The sequence below is a fragment of the Engystomops pustulosus genome, chromosome 7 (assembly GCF_040894005.1).
Source record: "Engystomops pustulosus chromosome 7, aEngPut4.maternal, whole genome shotgun sequence".
In the NCBI taxonomy this organism is placed as follows: Eukaryota; Metazoa; Chordata; class Amphibia; order Anura; family Leptodactylidae; genus Engystomops; species Engystomops pustulosus.
The window spans coordinates 5,881,164-5,901,239 of record NC_092417.1 but is presented as its reverse complement, the minus strand read 5'-3'; the positions used below and the strand labels follow the sequence as shown (position 1 = coordinate 5,901,239).

Sequence of the window (20,076 nt, the reverse complement as noted above, 5' to 3'; positions counted from 1 at the left end):
AGATGGATACTTGTAGAGTTCACAAATGTCCCATATTGATATGTCCACATAAATAAATCACATAATATCACTAAAACTGTAATAACTAGATATCTGCTTTTCAGCTAGACAGTCACAACCTGCAAAATATATCAATAAAACAGAATAAAAAGTAAAGACGACATAAAACCTATAGAATTTTGAAAGCAGACAACCAGGCGATGCATTTGGCAATTAACATTTAAAATTTCCTCTAAAATATGTACAAATCCAGATACTTATATAAAGAAAACATACTTTCCTAAAACAGTAAGATGTGAGGAGACCATACAGACCCCACATGTGGATATTCACCAAAATATGAAGCAAAGGGAACTGCAGAAAATTCACACAGATGTATCATTGTCTGCTCCTTACACAATGGTGACCCAAATAAGTAACTATATATCCATAACCCAAGCTAATGAGATAATAAGTCACATTAAGATGTGGCCATTGTATTAGCTGCACAATAACAGAACCCTCCGCGCTTCATAAGAATGAGAGTGAGAACGTCATAACATAGGTGTAAATAATGGAGGATGATGGGAAATAAAAACTTTATTCCAGGACATGTGAGTGTTTTTGGTGTTACATATAGCTTTATGGACATGTTCTGGTCGCGGTGTAGTCACATTAGGCGAAGAGGATTGAATGTTCATCGTATCAGTCAATTTTCCCAACAAAAAATAACTATCACAAAATAAAAGGGAATAAGAGAGAAGGGGCCACATTTATCACTTTTGTGCGCCTAAGTGTAGTAGTTTCACCTAAATTCGGGCGCACTGTTTTCCAGAATTATCACAAGCTACAACCATCTGTGATAAGGCAATTTCCTGCCTCTTATTAATCACTTTACTTTAACACAGTTTAGGCGCAATTTTGGCGCAGTTTAGGCGCAATGTTAGATTCAGGCTCTTACATCTGATCCTGCTACAAGCTCCTCTCTGCTTCTCCCACATCCCAGCATGAAGATAACACTCACAGCAGCACCCAGGTGTGTGACACCCAGCACCCAGTGACCTCCTCAGCAGCACCCAGGTGTGTGACACCCTGCACCCAGTGACCTCCTCAGCAGCACCCAGGTGTGTGACACCCTGCACCCAGTGACCTCCTCAGCAGGGGCTTCTCCTGGAGGGGATCCCCCAGTGCTGGTCTCCTGCTGCACCCCTGTAATTCTGCACAGTATCCTCCTCAGACACACTGGTGATACTGTGCAGAATTACATGGGGGACACTTGTATGTCGTATCTGCAACATTCTGCAAAGTTCTTAGCTCTCTTGCTTTGAGCTGAGGAGTCTGCAGAATGTTTTGTAAATAGAAGGTGATGAACTGTAAATAGAGTCTGCAGCTCCTGTCTGCAGTGTATCCAATGTATCTATTATATGTTCTAGTGTCTGCAGTGTATGTAATGTATCTATTATATGTTCTAGTGTCTGCAGTGTATCTAATGTATCTATTATATGTTCCAGTGTCTGCAGAGTATCGCATGTATGTATTATATGTTCTAGTGTCTGCAGTGTATCCAATGTATCTATTATATGTTCTAGTGTCTGTAATGTATCTAATGTATCTATTATATGTTCTAGTGTCTGCAGAGTATCTCATGTATCTATTATATGTTCTAGTGTCTGCAGAGTATCTAATGTATCTATTATATGTTCTAGTGTCTGCAGTGTATCTCATGTATCTATTATATGTTCCAGTGTCTGGCTGAGCTCTGCTGCTAGAAATGAGCTGTTCTGCACAGGGGCTCAGTGCTTTCTTCTCAGATAACGCCACCTTCGGGTTGGAGTGTTTTTGCGCCCATTTTTGCGCCTAAATGAAAAGTTGCAAGTGATGAATATCATTAGGCGCTGGATTGCTATGATAAATGAGAGAAAGCTGGTTATTTTTGCTGCACAGCTAGTTTGCCGTTTAGTCGCAAAAATGGCGCAAAAACGGCGCGCCTGAATGAAAAGGCGCAAAAACAACAGAAAAAAACTATTGATACATGTGGCCCAAAGAGTGTTCTTAGATAGTTCTGCATAGAGAAGGGTTATAAACATGAATATTAGTTGATATTATCCCTTCTCACAATAGTAACATATAAAGTGAATATTTCCATTATCTGTGAGGTGCAGCAGCTCCTGTGTGCAGCTAATTCTCCCTGAAGCCTGATGGCTAAGAATCTGGATTGGGGGGGTTAAGTTCAGGGGGCTGTATCTCTGGTTCTGTGACACATAGAACCGCACTTCTTTTTTCCCATGAAAGAAGAGAGTCTCCTCTTTTATATGTTATACTGCTAAACTGCCGTTGGGAGTGATTTTTATATATAAAAATGGCACCTGGTATTCTCACTTTAAACCTGAATATCTCTGGATCCCTGGCACCTAGAAACAAAATTCAAGATTCATTTGAAAGAAGAGATTCTCCCCTGGGCAATTGCCACCTTTGCCTACCCATAGCGCCGGCCCTGACTTGAAGTGGCAGGTGTAAGAAGGAAATACCGAGCACCAGCTCAGGGTGAGATCAGGGTGAGATCAGGGTGAGCTGGTGCCGGAGCTTATTTTTGTTAGTGTTTTAAAATGCTGTATCGCGGTTTAAAACACTTTCTAAACTTTATAGCCAAAGCTGGAAAGCGCCGAGCGCGTACCTCCCTGCGTCCCATCAGGGCAATTACATTTAATTAAATTCATTTGCCACATGTAAACATTTCTTCAATTGGATGTTAATAAAAAAAATGTTCCTGTGAGAAGATAATTTCTCATAAATTTAGCCATGTAGTCCCTTAGAAACCAGATGGCTTCCTCGGATACGACCACCTCATGCTCTAGCAGCGGTGGCCAGACTTGCGCTATAGAGTCCTCCCTGACCACATGGATTCAGCAATCATTACCACAGGACGGCTGTAGTATATACAGTAACTCCCAGACATTTCATATACAATAACCTTTTGTTTCTTTGTGCACTCACTCCAGCAGAGGTGGTCGTATCCGGGACACAGTCTCGTTTCTAAGGGACAACAACATGGCTACATTTATGAGAAATTATCTTCACACAGGAACATTTTTTTTAATAACATCTAATTGAAGAAATGTTTACATATGGCAGATTAATGAAACTGAATGTGAGTGCCCAGACGAAAACATCCCTTTAATTACGGGTAACCAAGTCCCCTAAATTAACATGGTCCAAATCTTTAACCCTCCCTTCATTTATGAGCAAGACAACATTCTCACAGACAGATCTACTAACTTCAGTGAGCACCTGTGTCCACCGCATGCCCCCAAGTAACTAGGACATCTTGTAGGTCCAAATTTAAGCCGCTCTTTGTTTGGTCCAAAAGATGAAGTTATTTCCTATGACACATATGGGGGAGGGGGGGGGGGGGGTTGGCTGAAAAATTAAAGAGAATAGAACTAAACGGGAAGGAAGGCTAAATTATTGGGATAAGATCTGTTCTGTTCTAACTTGAAGGAAACCTGCCATCAGGAATGTACAGTACCTATTACGGCAGATCCATTGGTAAGTTCCTACTGAAACCATAAGCCCTTAACTATCTTTCCCCAATCTTATAACACTTCCGAGACTGACCTAAACTTTATTTTACTGATCTGCAAATGTTTGGCAGAGACTACTGGGATGTGGAATAGCCTCTCCAGGCTGTGGGAGCAAAGGCTATCTAGTAGCCTATGCCTCCCCCCCCCCCACCCTCTGAATCCGTGGCGCCCCATGGCACCGTCCTTCTTGCCACTGGCTTCCTCAAGCTCATGGCAGAGCCCACACTGGCAAACAGCTGACATGGATGGAGGTGGCCACGGCATAGGCTACTAATTTGCCTAAGCGAATAGGAAAAATAGTGCTGATATATAGGGCAGCTTTAAAAAGTAAGATCTTGTAAGGGTCACTGCAAGTGTAATGTAATGTAAATGCGCTCCAGGACTTGCCTCTCCAGGTAGATGGACCAACCTAAACAAGAAGGAAATTGCCGGAAGGGTGGAGAGTTAGACGTCCACTGATCCGATATTAATCATTTGTCCTTTAGGCACATTGCCTGGTGTAATCGAGAACATGACGTCAATAACCAACACAACTTGATGGGGCAGGAGCAATCATCACTTAGATTTTCTTCTCATGTACTTTTCATGTCTTGAGGCATATCCTCACACTGCTGTGCTCTTAGGTCTCTGGAGTACCCTGCTCCAGAATCGCTCTCCACTTAGTAATCTCTTCTTGAAAACCTCATTCAGAACAGGTTGAATTGCAATATGGAGAGCTACGACACAACCCCCATAGTCTGTACCCTCACACAGCTCTGCCCATCACTGGCTGCAGACCCCCGGTGTGTATATAGCTCCTGGTGCGGACCCCCGGTGTGTATGTAGCTCCCGGTGCGGACCCCTGGTGTGTATGTAGCTCCCGGTGCGGACCCCCGGTGTGTATGTAGCTCCCGGTGCGGACCCCCGGTGTGTATGTAGCTCCCGGTGTGGACCCCTGGTGTGTATGTAGCTCCCGGTGCGGACCCCCGGTGGGTATGTAGCTCCTGGTGCGGACCCCCGGTGTGTATGTAGCTCCCGGTGCGGACCCCCTGAGGGTATGTAGCTCCCGGTGTGGACCCCGGTGTGTATGTAGCTCCCGGGGTGGACCCCCGGTGTGTATGTAGCTCACGGTGCGGACCCCCGGTGTGTATGTAGCTCCCGGTGTGGACCCCCAGTGTGTATGTAGCTCACGGTGCGGACCCCCGGTGTGTATATAGCTCCTGGTGCGGACCCCCGGAGGGTATGTAGCTCCCGATGCAGACCCCCGGTGGGTATGTAGCTCCCGGTGTGGACCCCTGGTGTGTATGTAGCTCCCGGTGCGGACCCCCGGTGTGTATGTAGCTCCCGGTGCGGACCCCTGGTGTGTATGTAGCTCCCGGTGCGGACCCCCGGTGTGTATGTAGCTCCCGGTGCGGACCCCCAGTGTGTATGTAGCTCCCGGTGCGGACCCCCAGTGTGTATGTAGCTCCCGGTGCGGACCCCCGGTGTGTATGAAGCTATAGTGCACAATTACTATTGCACCGGTGAGCGCAGCCTCCATGGCCACACTACGTGTATGTGCACAAGGCCAGAGGCAGGATGTAATTACGGGTGATGGATGCATACGGTCGCCAGCTGTCGCCACAATCTTGTGTGCACCGGACTGTGTAAGCTGGTAACATGTCATCAAACTACTACGAAACCCAGCACCCAGTTATTCCTAGAAAATAGGGGTGCCCTGCACGGCATCTTCTGCGGTGGCCGAGCACAATGAATGCTCGGTCCTTATACCTCCTGGGAACATAATTAGACAAGTCTTGGACTTTGAGGTAGTTCCCATGGTAACTCCATCTGGCCGGATCTGTCCACGTTGAATGAACTTTCTCTCTCTCCTCTCTCAGGAAAAGCCTTTTAACCAGCAATTTATTTCCCTTAAAGGAGAACTCTGTATAAGACGCGGGGTAATTCGCTATGCAGAGACGTCTTGTGCTGAGATGCATCATGGGAACTGCTTTGTAGGGTGCAGCAAGCATTAGCTCTGTGCGGTCAGGTTATAGAGGGGGGTATCTTAGACATGGGGTCTCTGTGGTACATGGGGCCGCTGACCCCCCACAAAGTGATCCGTATACAGAGACAGGATGCATATAGCACCTTCCCTGCAGCCTCTCACTGTATACAGGGGCAGGTGTGACTACAGGGGGTTGATAATATTGACCCCTTCACACCCCTTATATTTCACCAGCCTAATGTTGTCAGGTGTATCCAATGTGGTGGGTACAGGAGAATAATGCCCCAGAAATGGGGGCAATCATCAGTATACAAGCTTACAGACCCACCAAGTGATTGAGTCATATCACAGATCAAACAGCACTCCAAAAGGTATAACAGGGTACTACACCCTAAAGCTGCACAAAATACCTAGCCACCTACAGCTCATCACATGTTACTAGTCACTCGACTAGTGGCTGCTACGGTGTCCCAGTAAATTCTGACTATTACTCTATAAGATATGAGGTGGACCTCGAGGTTGATCAGAAATTCTTTGCGCGACACAACCTCTTTACAGAAATGTCTGAACAACAGAGATTTTGCCAAGTGTGAGTGGTGCCAGGACTGCGGTATAAATGGTGCATTAGCAGTGAGCGGAGACTAAGATACATTATGTCAGGGATGAACTATCACATGGACGGAGCTCCTCATTACTCTGCTGGGAGGACCACTTATCTCATCCATATATCCTGCGCCTCCCCCACCGGCTGTCAATGCTCAGACCTCTCCTATAAAAACCTTGGCCCACTAGACAATGCACTCATACTCCTGTATCTAAGCCTTTCCTGTGTGATACTGCCTGCGTAGAGCTATGGTCTCATAGAACGGACATCTTCCCATACAGTCTGCACATGTACAGTAAATCCCACTTTATGCCGCCTTCTACTTTAATACTAATGCAGGTGGGAAAATGCATAAATGATTGCACCTAATGGGGCACATTCACCAACAACAGTGCAAGCTGCACTAAATGCAGTGTCCTGTGTAGTGTACAGGGGGCGCCAGATTCAGGATTTCCAGTACCGGCTCTTCATGAATCTGGTGCCCCCTGCACTGCTCCGGCGGACGGCACCATTTTTTTTCTGTTGCACCTTTAACATGGGGCGTGGGACACAATTCTGTCGGACTTTGCATGTTAAATCTGGCGCAAGGTCCGACTGAGCATCGGAACGACCCCTAATTTGTGTTGCATGATGACTGGTGCAACTGCTCCACAAAACGGTCGCGTGTGAGACAAATGTGGCACGGACAGTTCTTAAAGGGGTTATCCGGGTGTTAAAAAATACCGGGCCGGGCTGGGGTGGGCTAGTTAAACATAATAAACATGTACTTACCTCGTCCGGCACTGCTGATGTCCCTCGCTGCGGTCCGTCTCCTCAGTGCGCCGGTTTGTATACAGGGGTGCACAGAGAGCTTCCTGCCGGCCACAAGCTCCCATCTGACACCATCTCCCAGTGCTTACAACGCTGAGAGATAGGGACGGATGGGAGGAGGCGGCCACATCGCGGACCGGATGTTCCCTCTGCACGGCTTCTGTGCCCCTGTAAACAAACGGGCACGGATCAGATGGACCGCGGGACATCGGCGGCACCGGAGGAGGTAAGTACAGGTTTATTATGTTTCCGCAGCCCAGTCCTCAGTAATTTTTAAAACCCGGATAACCCCTTTAACTACTTGTGCAAGGAGTTTGCACTAAAAAGAACGTGCAAAGTACGACAGAAAACTGGCGCAAAGCCCTTAGTAAATGTGCCCCAATGTATGTTATGCTAATCTGATAATATTACATCTACGACATTTCCATCTGATGTCAATGGAGTTTACATCGGGATTAGAAGACTTACAAACGTAGGGACCGGCACAAGAATAGAACCAGTGTAGTGATGTAGTTGTGAGCTGTAGGATCATATCCGTATCTCCAGCCTTTATCTAGTGATACAGCTGATATGTTTGTATTATGACTTGGTGGCTCTCATTGACCCTTCTTCTGTCTTCCCGCTTTCTTCTAGTTATTCGTGATTGACAATGGTGCAGATGACTGGAGGATCGCCATGACCTATGAGCGGATTTTTTACATCAGCCTGGAGCTGCTCATCTGTGCCATTCATCCCATCCCTGGCGAGTACAAGTTCTTCTGGAATGCCCGCCTGGCCTTCTCTTACACACCGTCCCAGGCCGAGGCCGACGTGGACATTATCCTCTCCATACCCATGTTCCTGCGGCTCTACTTGATAGCCCGGGTCATGCTCTTGCACAGTAAACTTTTCACGGACGCTTCGTCCCGTAGTATTGGGGCGCTCAACAAGATCAACTTTAACACTCGCTTCGTCATGAAGACGTTGATGACCATCTGCCCTGGCACTGTGTTACTGGTCTTCAGTATCTCCTTGTGGATTATCGCTGCCTGGACTGTGCGTGTCTGTGAGAGGTGAGGTCTTCATTTACTTTACATATACTGCGGTCACACCCAGAGCTGCGCTCACAATTCTGTAGTCACATAGTTTTTGGCTTCATCAAGTTCCATTTTTTTTTTCACTGATACCTAAAGTCCATCCAGTAGAAGGTGAAAAACAGTCAGCGGGCGTGGAAACCACCCGTCTATATCATCAAATTACCTTCATTTACCCACACATCTTGTTCACACCCCGAGCTGCAGTCAATAATGTAATAGTCTCCAATTCTTACTGTGCATTTTTGTAGTGATGACACTAATGCTCCTCGGATCCTGTAAATCCTTTCAGCACAGATAATTCGGCAGATTACGCAGTGGCTCCACTCCGCGCTGCAATCATCATCAGTAATAATGACATTAATAAAATAATTATATTTTTTCTCCCTTTTTTTTCCTAAGAGCTATTTAGCGGGAACAATTATTACGAGACCATTAGGTGGATCCATTTTATGGCAGTTTAGTGCACGTGTCCCCCCTGTGTATAATCCCATCAAATAGATGGAAGTAATATGTTTAATGGACTGATGTTGATGAGCAGCGGAGATATGAAAATTGCTGATTTATCTGTCTCTGCCGGAGCGGGGGCAGGAGATGTCTGCAGGAATGTGCAGGGTGCCGGCAGGGTGCTCTCCGCTGGTCAGTGGGAAGACCACTCGGGATATCACATGGCCGCGGGCAGGGTTGTCATGCAGGTTGGCGCTGGTAGCATTAGCTATGCCCACATCCATCAGCTGCCTTGACCGGAGACATTTGTGGCTCACCCACGCTTTCATTTACTCGTTACCTGTCTAATTAAAGTGGCCTGATAGTTATCAAGGTCATAATTATACACAAACACTATGAAACCAAACTAATAACAGACAGAAAGTTGTGCTCTCCATGGCGTCCACTATACTCAATCGGAGGAGTAATGTATTAAGACATTTTTACTAACTTCTAGAGTAATGTGCGCCAAAAAACTGCTTTTTCCACAACATTTATTAAGACCTCAAGACCTTTTCTACTCCGACTTGTCCAACTTAGGGGGCGTGGCGAGTGAAAGGGGTGTGGTCTTTGGGAAAAGGGCGTGTCCGAGTGGAAAATGGGCAGTGCACCAAAAAATTAAGATTGTGTGCCAAATTGTGGCGCATACGTTTGGACCAACTCCAGGTGTAAAGTAGAACATAAAAAGCCCAGATCTATTATTTTGGCTGTGCTGAAAAGAAGGTCTTTGGAGCTTGTACGTGTATTTATTAAGTGTCTGTGCCAGTTTTGTTTCGCGGCTGCTCTGTATCCGCCAAGACAGAAAAAATGTCACCTAAAGAGGCTGTTAGTCCGAGTTTGCGCCACATTTATTACAGTGACTCAACAGAATTGTGTAACATGCTGTATGTTAGAGGTGTACCAAAAAAAGGTGCACACTTCCCGAGCACTGCAGGGGGCGCCAGATTATTGAAGACCATGCACCTGTATGGACTGATCTGCTGCCCCCTGCACACACACTTTTCATAGATCACAGCCTAGACACGGCACTAACCCCTACACGAAGTGGTCAAGCATGACCACAAGGTGTAAGTATGTCCCCCGTGGATCGGACCCCTCCAGTGTGCTTACCGGGGGATCCATTCCCTCCTGCCGCAGCTCCGGGGTCCGGCAAGTGCCCCAAGGCTACCGACTCTTCTCGCTGGATTTTGGCTTCCTGGCAGGACCCGGCTGTAAGTAACTGAGCATACACAGTGTATTGCAGTGTAAGGGCTTGAACAAGCGATCGGATAAATGCTTGTTCAAGCCCAAATATGGGATGTGTAAAAAATGTAAATAAAAAAGTAAAAAATCATTTTATAATACTAATTACATAAATAAATAAAATAAAAGTCCCATAATCTCCCCAGTTGCACATAAAATGCTAAATAAGTATATAAAACACAAAAAAACACCTACATATTTGGTATCACCGCATCTGTATTAAACTGTCCAATAAATCTAAATCAATATTGAACCCGGTGAACGACGTAAAAAACACGAAAAACTTCCCGTAATATACAATATTTCATCCAACACCATCACAAAAAATGTTCTAAAAAGTGATCAAAAAAAGTTATGCGCTTTAATATGATATGACTTAAAAAAGAACACCTCTTTTCGCTAAAAATAAGCCCTCAACCAGATCTGACAACAGAAAAATACTGAAGTTATGGCCCGAAAAAGTTGTGGATAGTAAAAATTTTCTAAAGTATTGGTTTTGCTCAGTAAAATTGAGCAAAGATAAGAAAAACGATATAAATGATGAATCACCACAATCGTAGTGACCAGAGAATAAAGATATAATATTAGTTTTACGTTACAATCAGCGGGGGAAATGCTAAAAATCCAAAATAAAAATTGATGATTTTGTTTGTGTCCCCCTTTAAATAGTTAATAAAATCTCATGAATAAGCTTTAGACTCCCAAAATGAATTATCTATACTATGGGGGTCATTTACTAAGGGCCTGATTCAGGTTTTCCCGACGTGTTACCCGAATATTTCCGATTTGCGCGATTTCCCCGGAATTGCCCCGGGATTTTGGCGCATCGGTGCTGGCATGCACGCGACGGAAACACATTTAAAACAAAAAATGTGTCGCGGAGCTTGCACTTACCTTCACTCAGCCCGGCTCGGTGAACTCCAGTGCGATCTGATGGTCTTCAGCGCAGCAGCTCCACCTGGTGGACGGCGGAGGAACTGCCTTAATAAATCCCGGCCGGACCCGAATCCAGCGCAGAGAACGCGCCGATGGATCACGAATGGACCGGGTAAGTAAATCTGCCCCATTGTATATCATCCCGTAAATAATAAGCCTCATATGTTCACATTACCAAAAAAATTTTAATTTTATAGCTTGTACAATGTGACAATACAAATCTGCTGTGAATGGCGCCTCCATTCATCCTATCCCCGGCCGGCGCCCCCCAGTACAGCAGTTTACCAACACATATGGGGATCAGCACTTGGGAGGAATTGGGCATCAAGCGTTGCAGTGCGTTTCATCATTTTATTCATTATGAAACTGTCAGTTTTGGCCTAAATGAATGTATTTTCCAAAAACATTCCTTAGTTTCTAAATCGCAGGTCCATATTGTTTTAACCCATGTGAAACACTTAAAGGGTTAATAGACCTAACTAAGTTGTTTTACATACATTGAGGGGTGAAGTTTCTATAGTGGGGTTATTTATGGGGTTTTACTATTATTTAGGCTTCAGTCACTTGGAAGCTGAGTTTTCCCTCAAAATGTGAGTTTTAGCGATTTTCATTAAAAATGAGAAAAATGGTCCCTAAAGTTCTGCGGCTCATAACATCCGAGAAAAATGACCGGAAGCATAAAATATCATCCGACATAAAGCAGATATTCTGTAAATGTTACTTATCATGCTTTTTGTGTAGTTTTACTTCCTGTCTGGAAAGCAGAACATTTTAAACTTTGAAAATGAAGAATTTTTACAAACTTTTGCCAATTTTTTTTTTTTTCAGAAAGAAACGCAAAACGTATCACTTAAATTTTATAACTAACATGAAGTACATTGGGGGTTATTTACTAAGGGCCAGATTCGCGTTTTTGCGACGGGTTTACCGAATTTTTCCGTTTCGCACCGATTTTTCCTGAATTGCCCCGGGATTTTGGCACACGCGATCGGCTTGTGGCGCATCGGCGCTGGCATGCACGCGATGGAAATCGGGGGCGTGGCCGTAAAAAAAACCCGATGGATTCGGAAAAACCGCCGCATTAAAAAAAAAAAGTGTCGCTCGACATGCGCTTACCTTCACCCACGATGGCTCGGTGAACTTCAGTGCGTTCCGATGCTCTTCAGCGCAGCAGCGCCACCTGGTGGACGTCGGAGGAACTGCCTTAGGGAATACCAGCCAGACCCGAATCCACCGCAGAGAACGCGCCGCTGGAACGCGAATGGACCGGGTAAGTAAATCTGCCCCAATGTGTCATGAGAAAACTGTCTCAAAATCACCCTGATATGTTAATGCGTTCCGAAATTATAACCAATTATTGTGACACGGGGCAGATTCGGAAAATCGAATCTGGTCATTGAGCTGAAAACAAGTGTCGGTGATAAGGGGTTAAACCTTCATTACAAATTATGCATAAAATTATACATAATACTGCACGGTCCCTGGAAGACCTGCGCATTCTTGCTCATGGTCTGAAGGGCAGAGACAAACAGCTTACTCAAGAAGAGCAACAATCCGGTGCATAATTAGCACCTGCGTATTAGAGAAAACATTGTAGCGGACTGATTACACACGGTATATAGATTATATAAAAATGGCACGTATGATATAATATAGCAACACGTCCAATGTTTGGGAGTGTGACCTTGGACGTATTGCTATATTCCCAAATATTATACTGGACGCACTGCAATAATCCACAGGATCTATTTTTGTTGCATGGATTACTAAGAAGAGACTCGTGAGATTTGTTGTTGGTTATATTCTCCTTAAAATATGTTCTTCGTATCATTTTCGTCTGATAAGAACTCACATTCCTTCTCATATAGTCGCTGAGTACTACGGCTTCTGCGAGCCCGAATGTATTCTCCCAGCGGTACATTTTTTACAACGTGTTAAGGATGGCAACTTGTGACTTGTAGTACATGCGGTCCCCTACTTAAGGACACCCGACTTACAGACAACCCATAGTTACAGACGGACCCCTCTGACCTCTGGTGACCTCTCTGGAGGTTACTATAGTCCCAGACTGCAATGATCAGCTGTAAGGTGTCTGTATTGTAGCTTTATGGATAATCCTTGGTCCCATTACAGCAAAAATGTAGAAAATCCAATTGTCAAAAAAGATAAAAAGAAAATGTTGTCTAGAGCTACAATTATAAAATATGCCAGTTCTGACTTACATACAAATTCAACTTAAGAACAAACCTAAAGAAACTATCCCGTACTTAACCCGGGGACTGACTGTACTTTGGAAGCTGAAAAAATTCCAAATCCAGTGGAAATAACAAAAAACAGCCAAGTTCTTCAAAGCTTTTTTTAAACTTTTTGGTCCAGATGATGATTCTGCCCTGTTCTTTGGGTCAGTCTGATCAGTGAGACCATATGTATATAGTTTTTGTGATGTTTCATTATGTAAAATGCAAATTTAGATTTTTTTCATTTTCCTATCAACATAAGTTTTTTATACTTCGGTGCACAGAGCTGTATAACAATTACTTTTTTGTGGTACCAGCTCTAGTTTTCATTGGTTTTTTGTAACCGTACAAGCATTTTAATAACTGCTAATTTTTTAAGGGCTGTGCCTATAATGCCTGTGTTACAGTGTTACCTCTACTGACAGTCTAATAGTGGTGCCTCACAGCGAGTAGATCTTCATATAGTCCCATATTGATGCATATAATGCCACGCTATGCCGCTGAATAGTGGACAACATATGGATGAGTCCCCTTTTATGTAACATTTCTATTTATATTCTGCATAGTTCACCCTCTATATTATCAGGTACATTATGGGTGTAAACAAAGTGAAGAGGAAAAATGTAGAAGGAGACAAGTTAAATTCACAAACATAATCTCTGATTACGAGCAGCACTCCAGTCTCTAGCCTCAGCCGGAGCGGAGTGTTTGCTTACTTGAAGGAGGGGCCCTTTAATTCCAAAATGATTTTCCAGAGCATGAAAATGGTTGTAAACAAGATTACGGATTACCCACAGTGTCACTGGTGAAGCGGCCGGGCGGAAAATGATCTTTGAAATCCTTTAGGGCAATGACAGGTCCATTTGGTATTCGTAGTGTGTCTTCCCATCTGCGACCATCAGTCACGTGACGCACGGATACATTTACCGAGTGACAAAATCTGATTAGCAGAAAGTGTGACGATTATCACCGCCGGGGAAAGCCAAACCTTTTCAAAGGGCTGCAGTGCACTAAACCTGCCATGAAATAATCACCAAAGGCGAAGATGAAAAAAATCGTGGACGACTATAAAGTTATGATATAAGATGATCCGAATCAAAGTAGTCACATTGTTTTGTTAAGAAGACGTGCAGGTAATTATATACTAATGTGTCCTTCTGTGTCTCCTCTGCAGGTATCACGACCAGCAGGACGTCACCAGCAACTTTCTGGGTGCCATGTGGCTGATTTCCATAACCTTCCTCTCCATTGGTTATGGTGACATGGTGCCAAACACCTACTGTGGAAAGGGCGTCTGCCTGCTGACTGGCATCATGGTGAGTACAAGGGAAGCTTACATAAGGATCTCCGAGAGGAGAAAAGGAGAACGTGATTTTGTTCCTCTTTTTTGGTAGAAAAGGAGAATTTATTTAGAGACTGGGTGCCCAAACGACAACCAAAACTCACTTATTTATTGCACAGCACCAACATCAGTGCCCTGACACCAACACAGTGGAGAGTGGAGAAATTTGTTGTATCTTTGTAGCTTTCCCTCAGGGCCCTCTGAACAGAAGGTATTGTGGGGCACGGAGGAAAAGGTCCAATGTTAATCCAGCTCAGTCCACACCGTCTCACTAATCTAGTAGTCTCAGGCAGTCCAGGATGTGTGTTTGAAAATAGAATTGGAAATATCCTGGGCTTTCAAGGACTGCGGGAGGAGGCCTTAAGTCTTGTCTGGTAAATTCTGCTCTAGGCTGATAGTATGGGTGCCCACAGGAAGGGCCCTGACTGCCAGCTCTGGCACCCGTGCAATAGGTTCACCACCAATGCTCTAGTACAATCCTGGAATATAAATACATTTTTTACAGTCCTGCTGCTACTAACAACATATACAAAGGTCTGAGTTGCTAATACATAACACTGGAGGCAGTATGCATGGACAAAACTACTGGTATATCCCAAATAATGAGAAAACTGAGTATCCGCAATGGAGAAATGCACAGTTTAAAGAACACCTACCATGAGACTGACTGATGGTAGACTAGTCCTACTCACGTGCTGCTAAAGATGCTTCTAGTAGGAAATTATTTTATTATAACCCAGAACGACAACATGTCGCCAAAAAAAAAAGGTTTTAAAAATTATGGCCCCTTGACGTCACTGGCTCTCTTCAGTATCAAGAGAAGGGACTGGGACTGAGGGGGAGTGAATAAATTAGTAGCTGAGGCACTCCGGTGACGTAAGCTGGAGTGCCACACACCAATTTGCATCATTTTTAAACTTTTTTTTTTGCAAAATCACACCGTTTTGGATTATAATAAAAAAAGTTCCTACTAGAAGGAATCATAATGAGCATGTGAGTTGGACTAGTCTGCCATCAGTCAGTCTGATACTAAGTGTCCTTTCTTGGAGAAGGCTCCAGCTTTATCGGTTGTGTCGCACTTCAGTAGATGTCTGATAATGGACAACGGGGAGGTGAATGCCGGCCGGTGTGGACTTCAGTAGATGTCTGATGATGGACCATGGGGAGGTGAATGCCGGCCGGTGTGGACTTCAGTAGATGTCTTATGATGGACCATGGGGAGGTGAATGCCGGCCAATGTGGACTTCAGTAGATGTCTGATGATGGACAATGGGGAGGTGAATGCCGGCTGGTGTGGACTTCAGTAGATGTCTGACGATGGACAATGGGGAGGTGAATGCTGCCCGGTGTGGACTTCAGTAGATGTCTGATGATGGACAATGGAGAGGTGAATGCCGGCCGGTGTGGACTTCAGTAGATGTCTGATGATGGACCATGGGGAGGTGAATGCCGGCCAATGTGGACTTCAGTAGATGTCTGATGATGGACAATGGGGAGGTGAATGCCGACTGGTGTGGACTTCAGTAGATGTCTGACGATGGACAATGGGGAGGTGAATGCCGGCTGGTGTGGACTTCAGTAGATGTCTGATGATGGACAATGGGGAGGTGAATGCCGGCTGGTGTAGACTTCAGTAGATGTCTGATGATGGACAATGGGGAGGTGAATGCTGGCCGGTGTGGACTTCAGTAGATGTCTGATGATGGACAATGGGGAGGTGAATGCCGGCCGGTGTGGACTTCAGTAGATGTCTGATGATGGACCATGCGGAGGTGAATGCCGGCCGGTATGGACTTCAGTAGATGTCTGCTGATGGACCATGGGGAGGTGAATGCCGGCCAGTGTGGACTTCAGTAGATGTCTGATGATGGACAACGGGGAGGTGAATGCCGGCCGGTATGGACTTCAGTAGATGTCTGATGATGGACAACGGGCAGGTGAATGCCGGCCGGTATGGACTTCAGTAGATGTCTGATGATGGACCATGGGGAGGTGAATGCCGGCCAATGTGGACTTCAGTAGATGTCTGATGATGGACCATGGGGAGGTGAATGCCGGCCAATGTGGACTTCAGTAGATGTCTGATGATGGACAATGGGGAGGTGAATGCCGGCTGGTGTGGACGTCAGTAGATGTCTGATGATGGACAACGGGGAGGTGAATGCCGGCTGGTGTGTACTTCAGTAGATGTCTGCTGATGGACCATGGGGAGGTGAATGCCGGCCGGTGTGGACTTCAGTAGATGCCTGATGATGGACCATGGGGAGGTGAATGCCGGCCAGTGTGGACTTCAGTAGATGTCTGATGATGGACAATGGGGAGGTGAATGCCGGCCGGTGTGGACTTCAGTAGATGTCTGACGATGGACAATGGGGAGGTGAATGCCGGCCTGTGTGGACTTCAGTAGATGTCTGACGATGGACAATGGGGAGGTGAATGCCGGCTGGTGTGGACTTCAGTAGATGTCTGATGATGGACAACGGGGAGGTGAATGCCGGCCGGTGTGGACTTCAGTAGATGTCTGATGATGGACCATGGGGAGGTGAATGCCGGCCGGTGTGGACTTCAGTAGATGTCTGATGATGGACAATGGGGAGGTGAATGCCGGCCGGTGTGGACTTCAGTAGATGTCTGATGATGGACAACGGAGAGGTGAATGCTGGCCGGTGCGGACTTCAGTAGTAGTCTGATGATGGACAACGGGGAGGTGAATGCCGGCCGGTGTGGGCATCAGTAGTATTCTGATGATGGACAATGGGGAGGTGAATGCCGGCCGGTGTGGGCATCAGTAGTATTCTGATGATGGACAACGGGGAGGTGAATGCCGGCCTGTGTGGACTTCAGTAGATGTCTGATGATGGACAACGGGGAGGTGAATGCCGGCCGGTGTGGACTTCAGTAGATGTCTGATAATGGACAACGGGGAGGTAAATGCCGGCTGGTGTGGACTTCAGTATATGTCTGACGATGGACAATGGGGAGGTGAATGCCGGCCGGTGAGGACTTCAGTAGATGTCTGATGATGGACAATGGGGAGGTGAATGCCGACCGGTGTGGACTTCAGTAGATGCCTGATGATGGACCATGGGGAGGTGAATGCCGGCTGGTGTGGACTTTAGTAGATGTCTGATGGAATGCTGGCCGGTGCGGACTTCAGTAGTAGTCTGATGATGGACAACGGGGAGGTGAATGCCGGCCGGTGTGGGCATCAGTAGTATTCTGATGATGGACAATGGGGAGGTGAATGCCGGCCTGTGTGGACTTCAGTAGATGTCTGATGATGGACAACGGGGAGGTGAATGCCGGCCGGTGTGGACTTCAGTAGATGTCTGATAATGGACAACGGGGAGGTGAATGCCGGCTGGTGTGGACTTCAGTATATGTCTGACGATGGACAATGGGGAGGTGAATGCCGGCCGGTGTGGACTTCAGTAGATTTCTGATGATGGACAATGGGGAAGTGAATGCCGGCCGGTGTGGACTTCAGTAGATGTCTGATGATGGACAACGGGGAGGTGAATGTCGGCAGGTGTGGGCTTCAGTAGATGTCTGATGATGGATAACGGGGAGGTGAATGACGGCCGGTGTGGACTTCAGTAGATGTCTGATGATGGACAACGGGGAGGTGAATGCCGGCTGGTGTGGACTTCAGTAGATGTCTGATGATGGACAATGGGGAGGTGAATGCCGGCCGGTGTGGACTTCAGTAGATGTCTGATGATGGACAACGGGGAGGTGAATGCCGGCCGGTGTGGACTTCAGTAGATGTCTGATGATGGACCATGGGGAGGTGAATGCCGGCCGGTGTGGACTTCAGTAGATGTCTGATGATGGACAACGGGGAGGTTAATGCCGGCTGGTGTGGACTTCAGTAGATGTCTGACGATGGACAATGGGGAGGTGAATGCCGGCTGGTGTGGACTTCAGTAGATTTCTGATGATGGACAATGGGGAGGTGAATGCCGGCCGGTGTGGACTTCAGTAGATGCCTGATGATGGACAATGGGGAGGTGAAGGCCGGCCGGTGTGGACTTCAGTAGATGTCTGATGATGGACAACGGGGAGGTGAATGCCGGCCGGTGTGGACTTCAGTAGATGTCTGATGATGGACCATGGGGAGGTGAATGCCGGCCGGTGTGGACTTCAGTAGATGTCTGATGATGGACAATGGGGAGGTGAATGCCGGCCGGTGTAGTGACTGCTCTGCTGCTCTACTTATGCCTTGTCTCTGGAGGCGTCCCTTTTTTTCGGTATTAGCGGTCTCTGCAGAGCGTGCAGTATATAATCAGCCTCCCGTTGATTAAAAATATCTTGTTCTAATTTCGGGCCTCCAATTATCTTCCCTCCAGATTCCAGCGGTAATTATTTTAGCAGCTTTCCTTTCGGAACTTGTATTTTCCTGTCGCTCTCTCTTTTTCAGCATCTCTCCCTCTCACCGCTTGTTTTTCTCGATTCACGGCTCTGGAAATGCCCTGTGTCTTTCTTTTTTATTGTATAATTAATGTCATTTTGTAGCTGAGTCATTTCATGTGAGGGTTTTCCCTTCCTTTCAACCTTCTTTCCTCTGGTGGCTTCCCTCTCACAGATTTATTATTATTGTTGGCTTGGTAATGAGCCCTTAGTGGTAGGCCTTACAGCTGTGTTACCATAGCAACGGAGCAGGCCGCAGCGTCGCCTCTGGTATCTATCCCCCGTGCAAAGTGGAACATTTTTTTGTCACATTGTAAATGGGCTTAATCACTGTTTTCTTTTCAATTTTCAATAGCAATGCAATTAACGAGGCTGCCGCTTACTTCCAGCCGTTGGCTGCTCCATAAAGGTGTCTCTTACCCACACACGATGCTTGCTTCAGGTAGAGACCCTATGAGATCAGCCATTGCTGTCTGCTTCCTTTAAAGAGAACTGCTACATGGATATCTAATTCTGTATCCTCAGGAGATAAAGCCCCTAAACCCGACCCCTGCTCCTGTACTGCTGGAGGTCCCAGACATCTCCACAGGCTAAAGAAGGTTCACATGTGCAAATTTTTATAGAAAAGTTGACAATGTAGTTGTGCTTTACTGATCCTGAGTTACATCCTGTAGATCTTTTATTTTATATAAAAGTAAAAAACATAACAATACAAACAAAACATAATATACAATATATACAATCTCTGGTCCAGCCCCATTCACACCTAGTAAAAACAATAACTTAAAATACACCGAAATGAATGAACACCAATTACCACAACCCCCACCCAAACGATTATCACAACCTAAACCAAACCAATAAACAATAAGACAAGCCACACCCACAAATAAAACATAAATGACTATAAATATACATAAACCCACCCCACACCCTCTTATAACAAACCACCCCACACAGATCACATCCCACACCCATTTTTTTTTTTTTTCAATCTATAATAACAAATACACACAACACTACACTAAACTAGATCCCTCGCCCGCACCCTCCCCTTCCCCCCAGACACTGGTCTAACGTCCAAAGTTTGCGTTAAGTAGTCCAGACCAGTGCCCAGGGTCATAGAGTCCAAGGTCACTTGTTCGTAAATCCCACCACCATCACCCCCCTCCCAACCTAACACTATGTCCCAAACCCCACTATATACAATATATACAATATATACAGTATATACAGTATTTACAACATAACAAAGAAAACAGAATACAAATAAAGTCTAAACAACATAAATACAAACCACATAAAGCCCAGGTTCGGCGCCTGCAAGCCCAACATCACTACATGCCCAGAACACAAAACAAAAATCTACAGTGCAGCATCAGCCCAACACCAGGAGAGGAGACAACAGAC

At 45.8% G+C, this 20,076-nt stretch overlaps 1 protein-coding gene across 3 annotated transcripts in view; it reads left to right on the top strand.

The window, feature by feature from the left end:
- KCNN3 (potassium calcium-activated channel subfamily N member 3) overlaps positions 1 to 20,076 on the top strand; it is a 126,530-nt gene that overhangs the window by 88,207 nt on the left and 18,247 nt on the right. For all 3 annotated transcript variants that reach the window (XM_072114530.1, XM_072114531.1, XM_072114532.1), the window contains 2 exons: positions 7,574 to 7,992; positions 14,089 to 14,230. In XM_072114530.1, the coding sequence (XP_071970631.1) occupies positions 7,574 to 7,992; positions 14,089 to 14,230 (561 nt within the window). The remainder of the gene's footprint in view (positions 1 to 7,573; positions 7,993 to 14,088; positions 14,231 to 20,076) is intronic.